Source organism: Monosiga brevicollis, genomic scaffold, assembly GCF_000002865.3.
Source record: "Monosiga brevicollis MX1 MONBRscaffold_8 genomic scaffold, whole genome shotgun sequence".
NCBI classification, from domain to species: domain Eukaryota; class Choanoflagellata; order Craspedida; family Salpingoecidae; genus Monosiga; species Monosiga brevicollis.
In genome coordinates, this window is record NW_001865045.1 from 1,199,100 (window position 1) to 1,219,328 (window position 20,229).

Here is a 20,229-nt window from a genome sequence, read left to right on the forward strand (position 1 = left end):
GACGGAGGCAACGGGCAGATACAGCAAACAGTCATGTTTGCAAAACGGACCGTGACTTCAAGGGTGGTCGCTGGGGGCGCAGGGCGGTGGCGAGGCTGTTGGGTTGGCATCGTGGGAGCCGGCCGCGGGTCATCCGCGCGCGGGGCAAGGGCCATAAGGGCCGATTGCATGGGCGAAGGACCACCCGCGCCACCGCCATGGTGGTTCGGTCCACCCGTGCGGCGCGGGGCGTGGGCATCTCGGCGGTTGCGATGCCCGCGTGGCGGATAATTATTGCCGTAGCCCGAGCCAGGACCCTCACCCCCGTGAAAGGCCATAGGACCACCCATAGGTGGGGGTGCTCCTCCCCGCATCATCGACTCCATGTTGGGCGGGCCCATGCTGGGCATGTTCATGTCTTGTGAGCCCATGTCTGGCGGACCCATGTCTGGCGGGCCCATGTTCGACGGACCCATGTTTGGTGGGCCCATGTCGGAGGGGCCCATAAACATCGGGCCCTGAGTGCGAGCCAACATGGGAGGGGGCAGTGTGAGGTTGAGTCTACGGTAGGATGTACTTGGATGTGAGAGAAAGGCTAGAGTCGACAAACCTGCATGTTGGGCATGTTGGGCATGTTGGGCATGCCTTGCATGTTTTGCATGTTTTGCAGGTTCTGCATGTTCATGGGCATGTTGGGCATGCCTTGCATGTCCTGTAAATGCTGCATGTTCTGCAACTCCTGCATGTTGGCCATGCCCATCATGATAGCTGCGCACATGTTCGAGTGAAGCAAGACGGTTGGCGTCGTGAGCCAACAAAGGCAGGTGGACAAAACAGGCATTGTATGCGGGGCCACATCAATGCACGGGCGGTCCGTGGGCCGCAAGGCCGAGGTGTAGTGCAAACGTACGCATGTTATCGGGGCGACCAAAACCCATGCCAAACGGAGGCGCGTTGTGTGGCATGGGGCCGCGACGGGGCATGTTGCTGCCACCGCGTCCACCACGCATGTCTATGGCAAAGAGAAGAGCGTTTGTCATTGCAGTCACGCATCGAGGCGAATTGCCCAAACATCAGAGCGGGCGCCAAGGCAAGGTTGGGGTTCAGTGGCAAAAGGTAGCGGTGTGTTGCATACCTCGTCGCGGTGGCATGCGCCAGCGGTCTTGCTGATGAGAATTGTATTGATTAGAGTTGTTTGATCGATAGCCGTTGTTGTCATCAGATTTCTCGCGCACAGCACGGTCCAGGCGGCTGGCCGCCTGGGGACGTTCTGACTCGGGACTGTCTCCACGTCGGCGGTATTCCCTGTCATCATCATCCTCAAGCTACAGGTCGGGGCGAGTTGAAAGCATTGGCAAGGGTTGAGTTGAAAGATATTCACGGTTAGTTGGAGGGATATGGAACACTTGACCCACCGAGCGGCGCCGGCGTGGGTGGTCATCCAGGTCACGGTCGCGCCCCTCGCTCGTCGGGGCTTGTGCCTCAACGGTATGTGTGGGCTTATCGCCATGGTCATTGGCGTCACTGGATGTCGTGGTAGATGGCGCAGGTGCTGCCGATTGGTCCTGCGCCGGCGGGGATGGCGGTGCAGGCAATCGGCTCTTGCTGGGGGCCGACTGGCTGGTCTTGCTGGAGGCTGCATGAGTTGAGCTGCTGGCACTGGTCGCCGTGGTGTAGCTGTTGGAGCGGAGGACGGCAAACAGTTCAGCCACAAGAGGCCGAGCTGGTCCCTCGATCAGATCCTCGAGCTTCTCGGCCAGTTCACTCTCGCTCGTGTTCTTCTTCAAGCAAAGCAGGATATATGGCGCAGCTGACTGATTGTCCTCACCCCTGCGTTGCAAAAGCGCCCAAGCAACGAGACCGTTGTACAACAAGTGAGCCTATGGCATGGGTTTCCGACATTCCCGGTCCCTCCCTTGCACCAGCCAGATGGTACCGCGCGGGTGTACGCAAAGTTTGAGAGAGAGAGAGAGAGACAGAATGAAAAAAACATAAAAAATTCAGGGCACGAGACGTTTGTCGACGAGCTCCGTGGTCCCCGCGCCCAATGTCGAAGAAAGAGAGGAAAGCGCCCATCCAACCAATACGTACAAGCGCTTCCGCAGCCAAGCTTCAAAAGCCGGGGGATCTGCAATCACCACCATCGCTGCGCTGCCGGTACTGCGAGCTACCCTCCGGAGGCAGCACTCGTGTGCTGTGCGGTGCACTTCTTCTTTCGCGTGGAGATGAAGATGAGAGAGCGACAAAAAGAGAGCAAAAGCAAAAAGAGAGGTTGTTTGGCAACAACTGTTGTTGTTAACAAATTGAGCAGCAGCCTCTCTCTCTCAAATCAGCTGTCAATTCAAAACGTAAAACTTCAACGCACATCAAACAACCAGGGAACAGGCGGGTAGCGGCAATCTAGGCTGCCAGGTCACGGCGGCGTCTCCTTGACACCTGTCATTTAGAGGGCAGGTGAAATATCGACCAGAAGTATGAGTATTCAAATTGAGTGCGTTAGGGCCCAGTGTGTACATGTGGGCGTGTGAGTGTATGGCGCGTAGAGCGCAAAGTACAGACCGGAAGCTTGGGCGCTGGGGCGGCATCCGAGGCAGCCGCTTGCGTTTTGCCTGCGGTGCGGCCACTGCGCCGTGTTTGCCTTGCTCCTGGTTGGGGGGAGTCAGGCTCAGCCTCAGGCTCAGGTGAGGCAGGGACCGCTTTGCCTGGCGACGTGGCAGCGTCATTCTTGTCCTCATCTTCCTCATCGGACAGAGCGGGCGCCGGCGGTCGTCCAATTCGGCGGCCGCGCGTTTTGGTCGAATCATGCGAGTTGGGGGCTGATTGCGGCGTTTCCGCAACTATGTTGTCACGCAGTGCTTGTGCATCAAGCTCATCGTCATCGAGATCAGCTAGACTATCATTGATGCGTTTGGCCGCACGCGCGCTTCTACACATGGCGTTTATACGAGGACATGCAGGGCACGCACGGATAGCAATCAGCCAGCGGCAGCAGGTAAAATCAACGGGATCAAGTCAGCGAGAGCAACGGGGTGACGGCGGGTGGTACCGGCGTTGTGGTGGCGGCGTGGCCGCGGCTGTTGGCGTGCGACTGGTCTTGCGCTTGCCAGTTGAGCGAGGGGTGCTTTTCTTCTTCTTCGCCGATGGCAGGCTCCCTTCATCTTCCGATTCACTCTAATAGTACAATAGGACGCGTGAGCCTCGAGTCACCTCACGGCAGGCCCTAGCAACGCGCTCTTGTTGCTTCTTCCTCCCGCGGTAATCCAGTCTCCCCGACACGCCAGGTCGACAAACCAAGTCCGGTCGATGAGAGGCCGTGGCAGGGACACTGTTGCGAGTGGGGGTTTTGGCTGTCGTTGATCGACGAAGCTGAAAGTTTTCTGGAAGGTACGAGCGAGAGCTGTCCACCGGACGAGTCGGACGACGAAACAGAGCTTTGGGCAGTGCAATGTGGCCCGGGAAAGATTTGAGTTTCCAGCCAGGCCGGGAGGCCAGGTCCACAATCAGCACTGCCGTCAAGTCACACACGGCCCACAAGTGTGTCGAATCTTCCCCAGCCGCATCTTCCATCCGCTTCATCGCATCAACCATGCTCTAGTAGCATGCCGGACCGGGTTAAGCCCAGGGTGAGACGCCCCAATCCAACCATGTCAGGAGAGCGCCAGGCCTGCCCTCATAAGACACCACAGACCTTGAGAAACGTGAAACTCTCCTCGCCGCGATGACAGACGGCTTCAAAGAAAAACTCGAGATATCTGAGCCAGCGCAAAACAAGGCAAGAACCACCCCTGAGCAAAAGGCAGGGCGGTAGCAAAGCACCAGGCGACAGCAAGGGAAGGCAAGAAAAAGACAAGGCTATCATGGACCGAAGGAGGACCCATGTCGAGCAAACAACAAAGAAAAACGCAGCAAAGGTACGCACGGCACAAAGCTTAGGAGGGCTTCGGACGTGTAGGTGAAATCGGAGTGATGGGCCAGGAGGTGGAGAAGAAAAGGCAACGAATACTCGGGCAGCAGATGTTCACGACCGGATTCCGTTGTCGATGGTCCGGCTACAAGCCAGCCCCCAAAAGAGCCACAGCAACGCGATTAGGTATGAGGAAAAGACGGGTATTCGTGATTTTTTTTTTTTTTTTTCCCGGACCTACCGGTGCGCGCCAGGTTGCGCTTGCGTGTAACCAGTTCTCGAAGTCGTTCGGCACTCTGCACATATCAAACGTGAGGTACCCGCGTGTGTGATGCTGCGGTTGACACGGTCAAAATCCCAAGGCAGAGCAGTTTCGGCCATGGTGATAGAACATACGAGGCGGCGGCACTTTGGATCCGGGTCAATGGCCGAGTAGACAAAAAAGGACATGTATCCGACTGGTAACTTGTTCTTGCTCAGAAGCTGGTAAAGACGATCATTGAATTTGCTGCGTACCTCAACGCATGAATCCTGCCGCACAAATGTAAGACACCAGCAAGAAAAGGACTTGTCAAGACGACTCTGGCAAACGATGATCGATCGTCACCATACTGCAGCACAACGCAACACCAACTCAACACACCTGCATGGTCATGGCCACGAGGTGCCAAAGCTGGATTGGGATGACCTGCCGGATTTCGGTAGCTGCGAGCTCCAACATGCCACAGGCCACGGCCAGTCGCATGCGTGACTTTTCCACGTTGCTAAAAATGCCGTTCAAAGACCACGGGCAGATGTGTGAACACCGATCGATTACACCCGCGCCAACAGGGGCCAACCACGCGGCGAGGCGCTTGAATCTTACCGATAGAGCACACGTTCGAAGTCACCATAGCAGTCAAGACATTGCTGAAATAGGCGGAATGTGGGTGCTCCAAGCTTGGTCAGACGATCCTCGTCGTGTTCGGAGCGCGTGCGGCCCCGAAGTCGATTGACCAGTAAACGTACGGCTTGCTCCTACGGTCAAGAGCACGCAAAGGTCATGTCAGGGCCCAGCGTCCTTGAGTGTTGGGAACAAGCGGTGGATTAAGGACTGACCTTGGCGACAATATCCAGATCAGGTTGATCCACCCACTCATCGGTAGATGTGTCTTCTTCGGGAATGGCGCTCTATCGTGCGGAATCAGGGCACGACAAATGTATGTCAACATGTCATCAGCATGAATCAGTCAAACGGAGAAAACCGAGATTCAACAACTTCTCTACCCCCCCTCCCCCCCCTTTGGTGGCAACTGCCTATCATGCCCCACGCGCACGGGAGGTGCGTGGTGGAGTGGGTGTCACACTTACGCGAGCGTTCATGAGCAGGTCATCGACGATGAAGCGCGATACAATGTCAGGGTCGTGTTTGCGAAAAACATCCGGGGCATGCCAGGCAACACCAGCCAGCGCGGCAAGCGATGCAGACAAGCGTTCATCTGCTTGATCCAAGTGCTCAAGGCATTTCTGCCATGCGAACCAAACGACCAAATTGGCCACGTTACAAGTTCGAATGAGATTGCATGCACTCACGCCAGAAATCAGATGTGCAACGACAAGCTTCTCCACATGCGTTGCGGACCTTGACGATGGATTCGTGGCTGCTCTCGGCCTTGTCCCCGCAGATGGCAGCCAGCGCATCCACTGCCAGCTCGGCCTCGGCAACGTCTCCAGTTGTGGCAAGTTCCACGAGTTTCTTTCGCAACATCCTGAAATTAGAATTCAATAAGTCAAAGCCAAGGAAGAGCACCCAAAATGAGACCCTGCGTCAAGCAGGAAGCAAAGTGCAGGCGAAAAGAGGCGTTTGAAAGGCGACAAGCGTGCACAGACTTGTGAAGGCCTGGTTCAATGCTCGCCAAGTTTTCTCCACTTGCGGCCAAGATACGCAAGGCCGTGCGACCTAAGCGCAGGAAAAGAAGGGCAGGCAGCGGGCCAGGTTTAAACAAAATGAAAGAGTCATGCCAAGTCACCCAGGGGAACCCAAACCAGGCTTAGCCAAGCAAGACGAACAAAGTTGGGGCGAGTCGGAGGCGGCGAGGCGGGTCAGCGACTTGAAGACGCCGGGCGAAGAGAAGACACCTTGGCCCTCCTCGCTGTAGGCAGCCAAAAATTTTGCGCCAGCGGCACAGAGCTCGTCTTCGCCGGCTTCGGACGCACTATGCAAGCTGGACAAATGGTACAATTGCATGGCAGGTAGTTGTTAGGTGTCTTCGCGGGCATGAGAAACAAAACTGACAGAGGCCTTGCCCAAAACGTCAGGCCATTTCATTCTCTGTCACACACCTCAACAAGAGGGCGTCTACGGCATCGCAATCAAAGGGGAACGGGTGTAGCTTGACAACCAATTCGGTTACGGCTTTGGCACAATTCTTGGGTGTCAACTTTGTCAGTTGTTTCTATTGCACCAGGCGGTCAGGTGAAAAGAGGCGGAGAATTCCAAAAAAGCAAAATAGGGAAGGCAAGAAAAACGTAGAGAGGAGGCACGGAGAAACAGAGGATGGCAGTTGAGAATTTGCGGACCTTGGCTTCGACCAGCACCAGAGCGTGCCGCGAGTCTTCGCTGACAAAGCTTTGCAGAGCATCCAGAAGCTGCTCACTGGCCTCTTCGTCCAGCAAGTCCATGGACGCATGTGCCTTTTGAGACACGAGTTGCATCTTTAGCGTGTTGAAAAACGGAGTCTCTCGTAAGTTGTCCGTCTGACCACGCCAAAGATCGGTTTGAAGCAAAACATGACAGCATGAGATGGTCTGAGATGACATATCGCAGGGCACAGGGCATGATGGGGGAAAGACGTCGCCCAACTCACCCCACGTCGCCGCTCAAGGTAGGAGCGGAAGAGGCGGGCCACGCCAGCCTTGATTTTGAGCATGCCGCGTACTGCGCTCCAGAAGCGATCATTGCCGTGGCGGCAAATGTGCAAAAGCCGTTGGGCCTTGAGGCTGGGATCAAGCGTGTCTGGCAGAATGTGCTTCTGCAACCCGTTCTCCGTGTGTAGACTGCACCAGGCGAGCAGACGAGAAAAGCCAAAAGTTTTGCAGATGTGAACAGAGAACGTAGGCAAGCAGGCGGTCCCCCAAGTCCAGCGTACCGAATCTCCGTGTCGCGGGTGTTGAAGCTGGCAATAGTGGCCACGGCGAGTTTGGCAGCCTTGGTCTCAGTTTCCGCATCAGCTGAACCCGTTTCCTCGATTCTGTGACACGACATAGAGGTTAGGGGCATGGAGACTTAGGGCGGTGAAAAGCGAGTCCGCAGGGCTACGGCACAAGCGAGGTCACTTGTGTCCGAGGAGAGAAAAAAAATGACAGAGAGTAGCTCGAGGGTTGCGAAACGAACTGGCTCTGCACGTGTTGATAGAGTTTGGGAAGTCGGTCAATGGCAAGCTTGCGTACGTTCAGCTGAGCAACAAAAAAAAGGTGAGTCACAGCTTTAAGGGGCGGGGGGCAAGCAAGAAGAAAAATTGCGCGGGGGAGGAGGAGAGGGAGCAGAAGCATAGTGCTTGCACCTTCTTGTCCAGACGACGGTCTGTGAAGGTGTCGATAAATTCCATGGGGCAGCTCGGTAGGTGGTCCTGAAGCACCGTGGCCGCGGTTTCCACCGCCATGAAGCGTACCTGGGGGAGGCAGCGCAAGCGAGATTGGTAATGGTGAGGACCGCCGTGTTACTTTTTCAAACTCACGTGCCTTTTTATTCACACGAGAGAGGGCCTATCAAGGTCAACAAACCGTTTCGTCCATGTCCATCAGTGCCGTTTTGAGTCGATCAAGCAGGTCCGATCGAAATTCGGTGGGCATGATGTTAATCAGCTGGCCAAGATGGCTCGTCAGTTCAGCCCGAATGCTAGGTTCTCGATCTTGCAAGCTGGATGCGCATCACGCCACACACGAAAGTGTGAGCTCCACGAGGTCAGGCCAGGCAACAATGGTGAAGCGAGGCGTACCGCTGAAGAAGATGGTGCCATTGGGCCCGATGAAGCGAGGCCATTTCCGTGGGCTACGCGCCAAAAGCAGGACAGGAGTGGCAGGAGAGAGTGAGGAGTGTCCATCGGGTTGGTGGCTTGGACACGCAGCAACGCCGGCAGAGGCAGACACTGACAGCTTGTGAAAAGAGACGGGCCAGAAGGACAGTGGCGCTGAGGCGTCGCGGAACGTCTTCGGAGCGCAAGAGTGTCTCGCATTGCGGGACAACTCGCATGAGCACGTCGATGTTGATGGCGGCCAGCGCTTCAATGAGCTCAATTGCATTTTCAGCGTGCTCGCTTTCCACCTCCTCATCAATGCCAAGGAGGCCGTTGAAGTACTGAGGCGCATAGGGCAAGGGGGCAGAGGGCGGAGGCACGGACGATGAGGGCAACGAGGTGGGCGTGTCGGCCCGTTGATTGTATTTGAGCCTAAAGAAAGGTGGGGGAAGCGTGTGGAGACGGGCGAGCAATGCATACCGCAGTGACGTTGAGGCTGAGCTTTTTGGCACACTTATTGATGAATTCGGCAGCCACAGTATAGGCGGCGCTGTGGGAAACCTGTGGCGCACGCGTTTGTGCAATAAGTGCAAGAAAAGAAGTGGTGAGATAGCTAAGCAATGGCAGTGCAGTTGGCCGGATGCTGCACGCTGAGATTTGATTGGCGGCAAGTTGACCTTATTGGCGGGCAAAATGGCCCGAAAAAGCACGTCAAGGGTGTCGGCGCGCAGTTGATAGTCTTCCTCGATGGTCGAAGCTAGGATGTCTTGCATGCATTGAAGGACTTTGCTGTTGTGCTCGGTACGGGCCGACTCGAGAACGCCGCTGAAGACATCCTGTACAATGCCGTGCTGCTCTAGACGTGCGGCTAGCAGGAAGGTCTGGGTCTCGGCAAAGGTCTGCGCAAGACGAGGTAATGTGGCGGGGCGTGCGGAAAAATGGCACAAAGGTCAGGGAGAAGAAAAAAAAAAAAATAGAGAGAAATAAAGAAAAAACGAGCGCAGACAAACCTCGAGGAGATGAAAGTGACGCTCAAAGCTTGCGCCATTGATGTCGGCAATGCCGGGCAGAAGGGAGGCAAAGAGAACGAGGACTGCCTGCAAGCGATCCAAGCGAGAGGGGGGGGGGATTAAATGCATTTCGAGGCAGAGAAAGAGGGTGTGGGTAGATGCGCGGAGGCCAATGTGGTGAGAGAGCTCAAGCAGAACATGAAAATCAAGGGCGCCTGGCAACGTTCGCGCAGCGCATACCTTGACCCCAGCATCGTCGTAGGGCAGATCAGGGACTAAGATGCGAAAAATGTCTGCAAGACAGCAGGCTACTAGAACGCGGACATTAACGGTGCGGTTGCTGAGAAGTGGCCGCAGCGCTTCGGCGTGCTCACGAGCCGCGTCCGTGCTTTGGCCATTGTCAATTTCTTCCAGATGGCTGGACAGTGCCTGCGAGAAGGACACAAAGACATGCCGAATCGGTTAGGCGGGGCACGGGGAGGGGGGGCAAGGGGCAAATAAATGCATTTGTGATGGGTGATGTGTGTTGGAGTAGCAGGCTTCAGGGGTCAAATATGCGTTTGCAACCAACCTTGAGACGACGAATGAGCTCATCCTTGGCGAGGCCCGGGGTGATGGGCTTGGGCCCGCCGGTACGGCGTGGCATGATGAGCGCGCGTGTGTGTGGGTGCGCGCGCGCGCGTGGCTCGTTTAGGGTGGCTATCAGTGAGCAAGGGCGGATGAAACGCAAATGAGCAAAACAAAGCCTTGAAACCACCCAGAGAAATGCAACACCCGCCCCAAAAATCATGATAGGGCGGAAGATCAAGCGCGCCGGCAGCAAGGAGGGTTTCAAACAACAGAGTCGGTCCAAGGCGTACCTGTTATTGCCAGCTCCAGCGGCACCGGGTTTCGGGCTCAAGCCAAAGGCGCAGGACGCGTGGAGGAGCGTCGGAAAGCAATGACTGTATGTCAATATGCCCCTGCCCGAATGCACTGCCGGTCCGAGAAGGGAGCAAGCGGTCGCGCAAAGGCGGAGGCGAAGGGCCAATGTGCAGGAAACTGCTCGCTCGCTCGCACGATCACCCGCCTTCTTGTTTTTCTTTTGTCTACTTGTGGTTTTTGTCGACTAAACCGATGATTTCCCGCCAAAAGCAGTTGCGGGAGTGTGGTGCTTCATCGTTATTAAGGTTAGGCGTGAGTGCATTGAGGTGTGGTAGCCGACTCTGTCGAGCCGTTAGTAGCCGTTGGACAGATTGACCCAGCCTGACAACAGTTATTGTCAACACACGTTTTAAACATGTCTTTATAACATATGTTGTGGAGAGATTCGGACTCGATTGAAAGCAGCGCTTGCTCACTTTTTTTCTTATTTCGAGTACGGAACGTTTGGAGAAGGGTTTGTTCCGGTTTTGTTCCGGGGCGGCTGCCACTCGAGGCGCTCGACTGCGCGCGTATTGAAGTCAGGATACGCTGATGTACCTGGTTGGATCAGGTGCTCCCTTCTTTGGATCTTTCGTGGGTGGAGCGACGGTCAGTTTTGTAATGTTTGAGTTTTTTTTGTTTTGTTCATGTGACGCGGACTTGCTTTCTCGTCTTCTTGCCATCGACAGGCAAGCGCTTTATCTAAAAGACTTTATGCCTCGCTCACCCCGCTTGATTTTCTCTTTGGTGATGGCTCAATAGACTGGCCCAGGCGCGCAGCCTGTCCTTTGGTTCCAGGGCACGCACCTGACCGTTCTCGTTTTCGCCGCAACGCCTCGGCTCTTCCACTTTATGCCCTCTTTTGTGACCAACAAAGCCTCGGGCGACAAAATTGTCTTTTGGGTTGAGCTGTGGTATCAAGATTGACGCAATGGCAGATCCCCCCCTTGATATTGACCTGGCCGACTCGATCGCCTTACCAGATCACGCGATCGACTCAATCTTTCCCATCGACGACACGACTGGGCTTGATGCACAGTTCTTGTTTTTTGATTCATCAACACTACCCATTGTTGATGTCACTTCAGAGCGACAAGCTGCTTCGCAGGAAAGTGTCAGCTCACCGCCGGGGGGTTTCGTGCAAGCCCCGGCTGCCTCTTATCGCGCAGCCGGATCACATACTTCACAACATCCAGCCTGTGCATCTTCATCATGGCCACAGGTGCCATCGCACGAGCGGATGCCTGTGGATAGCCGCTACTCCACAGCTCACTGGCACGTCCAAGAGGATCAGTCGCTCGAGGCCAAGTCGATTCAGGCTCAACGGCAAGAGGCTCAACAGCAAGCGGCTCAACAGCAAGAGGCTCAACATGCACATGCTCAGCTGCTCCCGGCTCTGCAGTTCAAGCCACAATGTTTTGAACCTCAAGGCACAGCTAGCGCTCAAGGGTGGCAATCTGATGGGGCACTCCCTCCATCCACCTACAGACCCCCAACTAGAGATGCTTATCAAGCGTCTCAGCCGCTCGGAGGTTTATGGACCACCCCCGAGGAGCCTCCATTGGCCGCTCCCCTCAGTGCAACAGGATTCGGGGGGAATATGTCACCATGGCCATTTATGGCCCTGCCTGATGACCACGGGACTGCCATGCTCTCAGATCAACGCAACGCCTCAACGCATCGTGATGCTGCCCAAAACCGCCCATATCACGCGTTTCAACCAACCCGGCAGCTGTCGGCTCATACTCCCAGACAAGCTGAGTCTGCTACACCCGATGGCTTGTGGGGGATGTGCGAGAACACTGGGGAATTTGGAGGGAGCTTCGATGACGAATATGACGATGGCGGCCCATATGATGCTACATTTCCAACAGCTACAACCTGCCACAGCTCTGGCAGCTCGTTGGGAAGTGTAAATGACACCGCTCAATTCCCCTCGCCATTGCCCCCGGTTGGGTATGGATACCAGCATCAGAGTGATCAAGATCCTCTCACCCCATCACACGGCATTGTGGGCAATCCGGCTGCCATGGCGGCAGCGCCAACGAGTCTCGTGGCAGGGCAGGGTGACCCCAATTATGTTCGGCTGTTAGAAAAATGGGTTACAAACGACGAGTTGCGCACCTCTTGCTCCGATTTCTCTGGTGATCTCGGCGCAAGCCACTTGCCCAAACGCCCTCGCGGCCGGGCCACCGTTGTAAATACTGCATGTGGCCCTCCACCTGAAAAAAGATCTCGACTGGCCATGGCCTTCAGCGACGAGCCTTCCTACCCAAACACCAAGTTGACGGATCCATCTACTGGAAAGGAGATTACGTTGCGCGTGGAGCTGATGACGGGCTGGAAAAAATGCTTGCTGATGGAGCTCAGCGACCTTGTGTTGAGGATTCCAAGATGCTGCATCTGTAACGATCAGAAGCTTTCTCGTCTTTACGAATTGTTCAACCAACCAGAAAAACGACTGCAGCAAATTTTTCCAAAACCTAGGTTTGATGGGCGTCGTCGCGAGTCTCTTGTGCCATGGAATCCCAGCATTTATTACAGTGACGCTGCTTACGATTTTTGGCATGGACAACTTGAACAGCTGCACCAAAAGTTTGCAGCGGATTTAAGCGCGGCCCGAGCTCGACTGAAAAGGCGGATCACTCGTTACTTGAAAGGGCTCAGTGACGAAGAGAAGGCCTTCCGTCGTGCGCTGTGGGAGAATGTGCTTCTTCGCGATTAGCTGGCGAGCTTTGGCATTTTTGCTTTCTTATTTTTTGTGCGACTTTGCGTTTACCAAGCCTAGTGTTGTCTGCCTCGCGCCATCATTGTGTGGTCAGCGTTTGAGTTTTTGAGTTTTGAGTGTGCGGTGAGTGTGAGCATTGTTCTCATGTGTTTCGAGTATGAAGAGCGAGTCATCGCCCTTGCGATTATAGAGAGTGATAGAAAGAGAATTGACCATCGCAACAACCACCCGAACAAAAGAATCAGATTCTGAACGCACATCATGGTCGAGATGTACGTACATGCGGATGTGAATACAGTACAGTACCGACCAGGCCAACTTAGTCTGGACCAGTCCAGTTGCACAGTACAACAGATCCAGTCACAGTTGCAGCTCAGACAGATGTACATGTACCGACATGACCAAAGACCTCTTTTTTTTTTTTTTTTTTTTTTTTTTCTTTGTTCGTTTGCGCAATACACATGCACGTTGGAAAGAGAGAGAGAGAGCTTGAGAGCTTGAGAGAGCTTGAGAGAGAGAGAGAGCTTGAGAGTTTGAGAGAGAGAGAGCTTGAGTGAGAGAGAGAGAGAGAGAGAGAGAGAGAGAGCGAGCTTTGAGAGCTTTGAGAGAGAGAGAGAGAGATAGCTTTGAGAGAGAGAGATAGCTTTGAGAGCTTTGAAAGAGAGAGAGATAGCTTTGAGAGCTTTGAGAGAGAGAGAGAGATAGCTTTGAGAGCTTTGAGAGAGAGATAGCTTTGAGAGAGAGAGAGAGAGGAGAGAGAGCGAATTTTCAAAAGCCGCAGGTGTGTGTGGAGGACGAGCTCGCTGGCTGAATGTGTGTCGTGTGTGTGTGGTCGGGTGTCAGGTGGCGGGGGTTGTGGGTTATGAATGTGCATGAGGGAAGATGGTAGCGGGGCGGGTGGTTGGGGTTGACTGAGAAGCTCGCGGGGAGGATGGTGTCGGAGATCGGTGTGTGTTGGCTCACTGCATGCGCTTGCGGTGTGGTGTGTGGTGTGTGCAGGTCACGAACCATGACGAGTGCAGGGCAGGACTTGGTGTTGGGCGTGGCCGCCGGGGCAGCCGAGGTCTGCTTGATGCAGCCAACGCTGTACCTGAAAAATGCCTCGCAACAGGGCCTCCCCTTTACCATGGACCCTCGCTACCTGTACCGCGGGCTCGGCGCCTCGGTCCTGGATATGGCCGTCCTCACTGGCTTGCAGTTCCCATTGACCAAGATCATGTCGTCCATTGTTACCGGTACGTGTGTGTGTGTCATGGAGCTCACCATTGCGCGTCGCGGAGCGCGCAATCCCTTTGATTCTCTCATTGGCCCACCCGTACCCTCTTACCATCACATTCACCTTACCTTCGAGCTACAGGTGGTGCGTCTCGCAAGTTGACGGGTTCGGAGATGGTGGCCAGCGGCTTTCTTGGCGGCCTGGTGTCCGGCGTCGTCTGCACGCCCATGGAGCTGGTCATGATCCAACAACAACGCTTTGGCCAATCACTGCTCACCACGCCCGTCACCATTGTACAGCGCTACGGTCTTGGTGGTTTGATGCGCGGCCTTGCGCCCTCGTGCTTGCGTGAGGGCATCTTCGTTGCCGGCTACCTCGGCCTCGGCCCAGCTCTGTCGCGGCACTTTGAGGATACGGGCCACACCCGCAACCAGGCCAAGATCTACAGCGCCGTCATTGCCGGCGTGGTCTCGGCCACCCTCAGCCACCCGATCGACACGGTGAAGACTTGCATGCAGGGAGACATTGAGCAGAAACGCTACGGCTCGGTGATGCAAACCACCCAAACCGTGGCCGGCGATGGCGTCAAGGCCTTTTTCCGAGGCTGGAACTGGCGTGCCGGCCGTAACATTTGCTCCGTCTTCATCATCAACGAAGTCAAGGATGTCCTTGCTCCCCTGCTCTTCGGTCACCAGGAGGACGAGGATTGAATGAGCCATGCCCACGACGACAGGACGAGGATTGAATGAGCCATGCCCATGACGACATTCTACACAGCGCTAGGAACCGTAACGCTCGACCGTGATTTGGCATTTGCGTCCTGTTCATGCGGCGTAACACAGTGTGCGCACTGCGCCTCAAAAACTCCTTGTGACAATTCCCAACGTCTGCTTTGACGAGGAGCCAACAGGAGAAAAAAAATGCAAAGAGGCACCACCCAAAATTTAGCTGAACTAGTGACTCAGTCATGGCATGATCGATTGATTGGTTGGACGATAAACACACAGACGGGTCCTAAAGAAAACTCTACGCACAGAATCAACACTTGACAAATCGGAACAACACAACTGCCGGCCACCTCCCACATCGGACGTTAAAGGGAAGACAAAGAGCACGGTCATGAAATGAAATTAAAGAGGCGAGAAACTAAGTTGCTTGCGTTTGGCAAAGGGCTTGTCAAGCCGATAGCCTACTGTTGCCAGACAAGCCGGCCATCGGAACCCAGACTGCAGCGCCCGCTGGCAACCAGCTGCAAGGCCTCAGGGTACGCTTCGTGCTCGGCCGTCTACAAAAGGGACGGACAAGAGAATGTCGGGTCAGAGGGCCGGGCATTGGAGTCGCGCATAGGCATGCCGTCGTCAAAGAAATCCAACCCACCTTGATGCGGTCTTGCAGCGTGTCCTCATCATCTGAGGGAAAGACAGGGACAGCGCGCTGGCACACGATGGCCCCTGCATCCACCTCGGCCTCTACGAAATGCACTGTGCATCCACTAACGCATGCGAACGTAGACCAGACATGAACAAAACCTCAAGTCCCACAAGAGAGAACATGCATCGACAGTACGTCGTGGCACCTAGCAAGCTCACCTGATGCGCACACCGGCCTCAATCGCCATGCGAGCACCATGCATGCCTGCACCGGGAACGAGCCACCAAAGGGCAGGCGGAATGTGAAATTGACCGCCCGAGGCAGGTACGCGGCAAGTTGCGCAAACAGACCTTTGAAGGCAGGTAAGAGCGCGGGGTGCGTGTTCAACAACCGTCCCTTCCATAGGTTTACAAAGTAGGGCGTCAAGATGCTGCAAGTGAATGGCAAGGCCGGGCGCACGTGAGCTTGCCACGGTTTTAACACGGTGCACATGAACTTCCAGTGCGCGTCGTACCGCATGAAGCCAGCAAGACAGACGAGATCAATCTTGTATTGCTCCAAGTGCTGTTGAATCGCTTGCTCAAAAGTTTCACGGGTGTCAAACTCCTTGTGGTGGACCACTGCACTCGGAATACCGTGCGCCGAAGCACGTTCAAGTCCTTTGACGCCGGGCTTGTTGGAGATGACGAGAGCAATTTCGGCCGGAAAGTCCTGGGGATGGTAAGGGTTGCATGGGTGAGTTGCTGGTACTAGCATCGACTGTTCAAGTGCGCGTGCGCGCGCATGACGGCACACCTCATTGCTGGAGGCGTCAATCAGGGCTTGAAGGTTGGTTCCGGTGCCGGAAATGAGCACAGCCACACGCTTGCGCATTGTCTAACAAAAGGGCACGAGGATAGTAGCGCACAGGCCAAGTCAGTTACGGGTGCAAGAGGGCATAAGCCCTTCACTGGCGAGTCAAGGTAGCGTACCGCTGCCGGAGGTGTGAACTTGGTGTTGATCAGGGCCGACGCCAAGTTTTCCACCTAGACGCATACGCAGTGTTGCTTGAGTCAGAACGCTTGGTACTGGGCCTTGACAATGACGCCTGGACCACCATGGGCCCCATGATGCCATCAATCTGCCCGGTTTTTCAGGTGCGAGGTGTCGCCGACAACGCAAGTTTCTCTTACCACGACGGGCTCTGCACCTCGAGCTTCAACGGAACCAATGATCATGACCTCAGGGAGCAGCTGTAATTAAGGGTAGACGTACACAGATAAGCTCTTGCGTTCCACTGTCCGGGTAAGAAAAACGAACAAGGAGGGGAAAAAAAGCAGAAGAGCAGTGTTGGCGCTAATTCCGTTTTTGGTGACGCTTCAAGACATACTTCTTGAATCTCCGCAACATGGGCGGCATCGACGACAATAACCATGCCCAGTCCACAGTTGAAGGTGCGAGACATCTCATGTGCCTCGACTTGGCCCATGGTGGAGATCCACTGGAATACGGGGGGCATGGGCCAGCTCTGTAATGGCGGGAAAGGTGAGAGTGACCTAAAGAGTGAAGCTTTGGTTGATGCAAACGCAACGACGAACCTGGGCATTGAGGCGGACGGTGCATGCATCGGGCAACACACGAACAACGTTGCCAGGCAATCCACCACCCGTAATGTGTGCCATGGCCTTCACCAGGTTCTTACGGATCAAAGGAAGCAGCTGGCGCGAATAGATGCGCGTTGGCTCAAGCAGTGCTTCGCCCAAGCTTTGGTTGTCTGAAAACGGCGAGGGCTCGTTGTAGTCAAGGCCAAGCTTGCTCACAAGGCGACGCACCAGGCTGTAGCCGTTAGAGTGCACGCCCGACGACGAGAGACCAAGAACGACATCTCCGGGCCTAGAGTATGAGTATCGCGACGTGGACAGGTTTCGCGTGAGCCGGTCTCGTCTGGTTACTTTGTCCTTGAGTATTGACGACAAAAATGACCTACTTGACGGTCTCGATGCGAGGCAGAATTTGGTCACGTTCAGCAGCCCCAACGACAAAGCCAGCAACGTCGTAGTGGCCGTTGGAATACATTCCTGGCATTTCCGCCGTCTCGCCACCCAGCAAGGCGCATCCTGCCTGCAAGCAACCGGCACTGACACCCTGTTTGCAATGCATACCAGGTGAGGTGGTGCGTCTCAAGTGCAAGACCAGCCGAAATGGAGAGGAACACGATTCATAAAACAAGCCAGAAACAAAACAAACAGGAAAGCATTGCAAATGGGCCAACAAACCTGGACGACTTGATGCATTTGGTCCACTTCAAGCTTGCCGGTGGCCAAGTAATCCAGAAAGAAGAGTGGTTCAGCACCGCACGTCTATGAAATCAAGTCGTCAATACACATGTGCAGGAAAAAAAAAAAAAAACGACTCGTCGGGCGCACAGGTCAGGGTTAGGGAGGGCCAGTTTTGTGAACGGACCAGGACATCGTTGGCACACATGGCCACCAGGTCAATGCCGATGGTGTCATGTTTGTCAACGGCGTGTGCAACCTTGAGCTTGGTTCCCACGCCATCCGTTCCAGACACAAGGACGGGATCCTTGAAGCCAGCGGCGGCCAGGTCAAACATGCCTGTGCTCCATGGGTCAATCGGCGAGACAGAGCGTCAAACATGAGGGGTATGTGCTAGTTTTCACAGCCAACTACACGGGACAATGAGGGTAAAACTTACCGCCAAAGCCGCCGAGCTGCGCATCGCAGCCGGAGCGCTTGGTGGCGCCAGCCAAGGGCTTGATGAGGTCCACCTGCGCCAAGAGAATCATGACAAGTAAGGCATGTGATGATGCATGTGACGCCGAGCAGAAGGCATGCCCATAGGATGCGACACCAACCAAGTGATCACCGGCGTCAATGTCCACACCAGCACTCTTGTAGGTCAACCCCGAAGCCTGTGCACATGTATAGACACGGGAAGTACATCCAGAACACGAGGGTGGTTCGGATGTGAGTACGCTGACCATAAGGGCGGTGTTCACGGTGTGGGGATGGTCGTAGGACTTGTTGCCAACGGCAGCTGGGTGTACCTTGGCACGACGAATGACTTGGCCAGCGATGTCTCGTCGATACTGGGCGCCTTCGAAATCAATGTTGACAATGCCTAACGTTGGCGAGTGATTGGCGAGTGGTTGGTGATGGCATCATACAAGGGTGGGCTCTGGCACGGCAAGCGAGGTGGTGGGAGCGGCTGCGCTCTTGAGATCGCACCGTTGTAGGCTTGCTGGCATGCAACCTCGAGATCATCAGCACAAGCGGTGACAGAGAGTACCCGGCCACCCGAAGTGACGAGTTGTTTGTTCTGGACGGCAGTTCCGGCGTGAAAGATCTGCAAGCGGCGGCCAACCTGGGTGAGCGCGGAGACAAAGAAGCGAGGGTGGTGGCAGCGGGGATGGCAGCGACTCGTCTGCAAGACGTGACCTACGATGGTTTCCTCGTTTAGTTGGTGATTGGCGTCGAGACCAACAATGGGCAGACCCTTGGGATAAGCTTCCGGGTAGCCCTTGCTGGCCATGACCACACACGCGGCCGCCTTACCTGCAAGAGAAGAAAGGGCAGAAGAGCAAGCGCTTGTTAAGGTGGAAGACAGCGGTGGTTGTTGAGCAGAGACACGGGCGTACCCTGGCCAAAGACGGTGCTGGTTTTGATGCCCGTCAGGTTGGAGCTGGCCTTGGGCACGCAGTTGAGCATAATTTGGAAGAGATCCCCCTGGCAGAGAGCCATCAGGACCTACAACAAAGTGGGGGCAGTTGTGAGGATCGTGGAAGTGTGGCCAGGTCCAGGGCGGGGCCGAGCAGCATGGCCCCCATTGGGCAGCACGTGCCTGAGTTTCGGGGTCACCAAAGCGGCAGTTGAATTCCAGCACCCGAGGCCCTTCTTGAGTCAGCATTAGTCCAGCGTAGAGGGTGCCGTGGTAGGGTGTGCCGGCGGCCTTCATGCCTTCTAGGACCCGCTGGATGATTCAGAAGGAGGTAGGGAGCCCAATCGTTGAGGAAGGACAGGGGATGCAGGAGAGCGAGCACGGGAGCGAAAAAGCCGACGCGCCGAGGGCGAGCGGGATCAAACGGACCAGAAAGACGGTTTCGTGGATTGTATCAAGAACTTCTTGGGAGACAAAAGGAACGGGGGCATATGCACCCATGCCTATTGGGATCGATGGCAAAAGCAAGCATGGGCATCAAGCCATGTTTCTCGAACAGGCGGGCGTAGATGAAGAGGGAGGGTAGGTGTGATGGTGCGTACCGCCGGTGTTGGGTCCTAGATCGCCATCAAGCTGGCGCTTATGATCCTGGGCTGGGGGCATGAGGACAGCACTGTCGCCATCACAAAAAGCGAGGATGGAGACTTCGGGGCCTGAGAGGAGCTCCTCGATGACGACGCTGCTGGAGGCTTCGCCGAAGCGACCATCGAGCATGGTGCGAGCAGCATCTTTGGCTTCAGCCCGATCCTTGGCCACGACGACGCCCTTGCCGGCGGCGAGGCCGCTGGCCTTGACCACGAGGGCAGGAAAGTCAGCATGGTCAATAAAGGCGGTGGCTTGATCAGCGTTGGAGAAGGTGGCGTAGCGAGCTGTGGGAATGCCGTGCTTGGCCATAAAGTCTTTGGCAAAGGACTTGGAGGCCTCGAGCTGTGCAGCGGCCTGGGTGGGGCCATAGCAGTTGATGTTGTGGCTCAGGAGCACATCCGTCAGACCATCGGCCAGCGGCTGTTCCGGGCCGACGACCACCAACTCAATCTGTTGCGCAATGAAGGCGAAAGCGCCGGGGTAGGCAGGGGATGATGGGGTGAGTGGCCTCGTGTGTCGAAAAGGCAAGAGCGAGTGGGGTCAGTACCTGGTTGGACTGGCACCAAGTGGCGACAGCCTCAGCCTCACTTGGCTTGGGGAGTGCGACGGGGGCTTGCACCTGCCAGCGAGCAGCGGGAGAGCACATGGCGTAAGAACGGCAGGCAGTCGAGCCGGCGATTTCACTTGGGTTGACGCCAACAAGCCAAGGCAGGAGCTAGGGATGGCAGCGCACCTTGTCCTCAAAGGGGGTCACGACGCCCTCGACAAAAACGCGAAGCACCTGGGGTGACTGCGCCAAGCGCCAGGCCAGAGCATGCTCA

General features: G+C 55.6%; 4 protein-coding genes across 4 annotated transcripts in view; 1 reads left to right on the forward strand and 3 right to left on the reverse strand.

Annotated features, from left to right (window-relative positions):
• MONBRDRAFT_32239 (uncharacterized protein) overlaps positions 1–11,169 on the reverse strand; it is a gene marked incomplete at both ends in the record, with an annotated part of 13,409 nt that extends 2,240 nt beyond the window's left edge. Inside the window, 36 exons of the mRNA XM_001745408.1 lie at positions 51–497; positions 590–747; positions 890–991; positions 1,115–1,304; positions 1,395–1,859; positions 2,539–2,905; positions 3,026–3,150; positions 3,271–3,570; positions 3,668–3,731; positions 3,899–4,028; positions 4,125–4,179; positions 4,280–4,414; positions 4,527–4,647; positions 4,749–4,900; positions 4,982–5,053; positions 5,234–5,389; positions 5,505–5,631; positions 5,753–5,822; positions 5,909–6,087; positions 6,206–6,318; positions 6,443–6,619; positions 6,730–6,919; positions 7,012–7,113; positions 7,257–7,318; positions 7,426–7,533; positions 7,646–7,781; positions 7,861–7,913; positions 8,016–8,219; positions 8,359–8,439; positions 8,556–8,777; positions 8,889–8,975; positions 9,129–9,317; positions 9,460–9,587; positions 9,948–9,996; positions 10,599–10,700; positions 11,065–11,169. Of these exons, the coding sequence (XP_001745460.1) occupies positions 51–497; positions 590–747; positions 890–991; positions 1,115–1,304; positions 1,395–1,859; positions 2,539–2,905; positions 3,026–3,150; positions 3,271–3,570; positions 3,668–3,731; positions 3,899–4,028; positions 4,125–4,179; positions 4,280–4,414; positions 4,527–4,647; positions 4,749–4,900; positions 4,982–5,053; positions 5,234–5,389; positions 5,505–5,631; positions 5,753–5,822; positions 5,909–6,087; positions 6,206–6,318; positions 6,443–6,619; positions 6,730–6,919; positions 7,012–7,113; positions 7,257–7,318; positions 7,426–7,533; positions 7,646–7,781; positions 7,861–7,913; positions 8,016–8,219; positions 8,359–8,439; positions 8,556–8,777; positions 8,889–8,975; positions 9,129–9,317; positions 9,460–9,587; positions 9,948–9,996; positions 10,599–10,700; positions 11,065–11,169 (5,523 nt within the window). The remainder of the gene's footprint in view (positions 1–50; positions 498–589; positions 748–889; positions 992–1,114; positions 1,305–1,394; positions 1,860–2,538; positions 2,906–3,025; positions 3,151–3,270; positions 3,571–3,667; positions 3,732–3,898; positions 4,029–4,124; positions 4,180–4,279; positions 4,415–4,526; positions 4,648–4,748; positions 4,901–4,981; positions 5,054–5,233; positions 5,390–5,504; positions 5,632–5,752; positions 5,823–5,908; positions 6,088–6,205; positions 6,319–6,442; positions 6,620–6,729; positions 6,920–7,011; positions 7,114–7,256; positions 7,319–7,425; positions 7,534–7,645; positions 7,782–7,860; positions 7,914–8,015; positions 8,220–8,358; positions 8,440–8,555; positions 8,778–8,888; positions 8,976–9,128; positions 9,318–9,459; positions 9,588–9,947; positions 9,997–10,598; positions 10,701–11,064) is intronic.
• Positions 11,170–12,154: 985 nt separating this feature from the next.
• MONBRDRAFT_32240 (uncharacterized protein) lies at positions 12,155–13,530 on the reverse strand (the record flags this gene model as incomplete). Its single annotated transcript, XM_001745409.1, has 3 exons — positions 12,155–12,696; positions 12,981–13,322; positions 13,483–13,530. The coding sequence occupies 3 exons, from the start codon at positions 13,528–13,530 to the stop codon at positions 12,610–12,612; spliced, it is 477 nt and encodes a 158-aa protein (XP_001745461.1). The 3' UTR covers positions 12,155–12,609.
• Positions 13,529–14,445, forward strand: MONBRDRAFT_7863 (uncharacterized protein; the record flags this gene model as incomplete). The annotated part of the gene is made up of 2 exons (XM_001745239.1): positions 13,529–13,754; positions 13,877–14,445. 2 exons carry the CDS (start codon positions 13,529–13,531, stop codon positions 14,443–14,445), a joined length of 795 nt encoding a protein of 264 aa, XP_001745291.1.
• Positions 14,446–14,924: 479 nt separating this feature from the next.
• On the reverse strand, positions 14,925–20,224 carry MONBRDRAFT_21490 (uncharacterized protein; the record flags this gene model as incomplete). The annotated part of the gene is made up of 23 exons (XM_001745410.1): positions 14,925–15,020; positions 15,113–15,227; positions 15,325–15,370; positions 15,457–15,536; positions 15,621–15,817; positions 15,902–15,982; positions 16,261–16,338; positions 16,476–16,613; positions 16,684–16,978; positions 17,073–17,230; positions 17,362–17,445; positions 17,549–17,700; positions 17,801–17,873; positions 17,961–18,017; positions 18,153–18,226; positions 18,334–18,451; positions 18,548–18,660; positions 18,757–18,852; positions 18,943–19,075; positions 19,193–19,266; positions 19,366–19,858; positions 19,997–20,000; positions 20,163–20,224. 23 exons carry the CDS (start codon positions 20,222–20,224, stop codon positions 14,925–14,927), a joined length of 2,817 nt encoding a protein of 938 aa, XP_001745462.1.
• Positions 20,225–20,229: the final 5 nt, after the last annotated feature.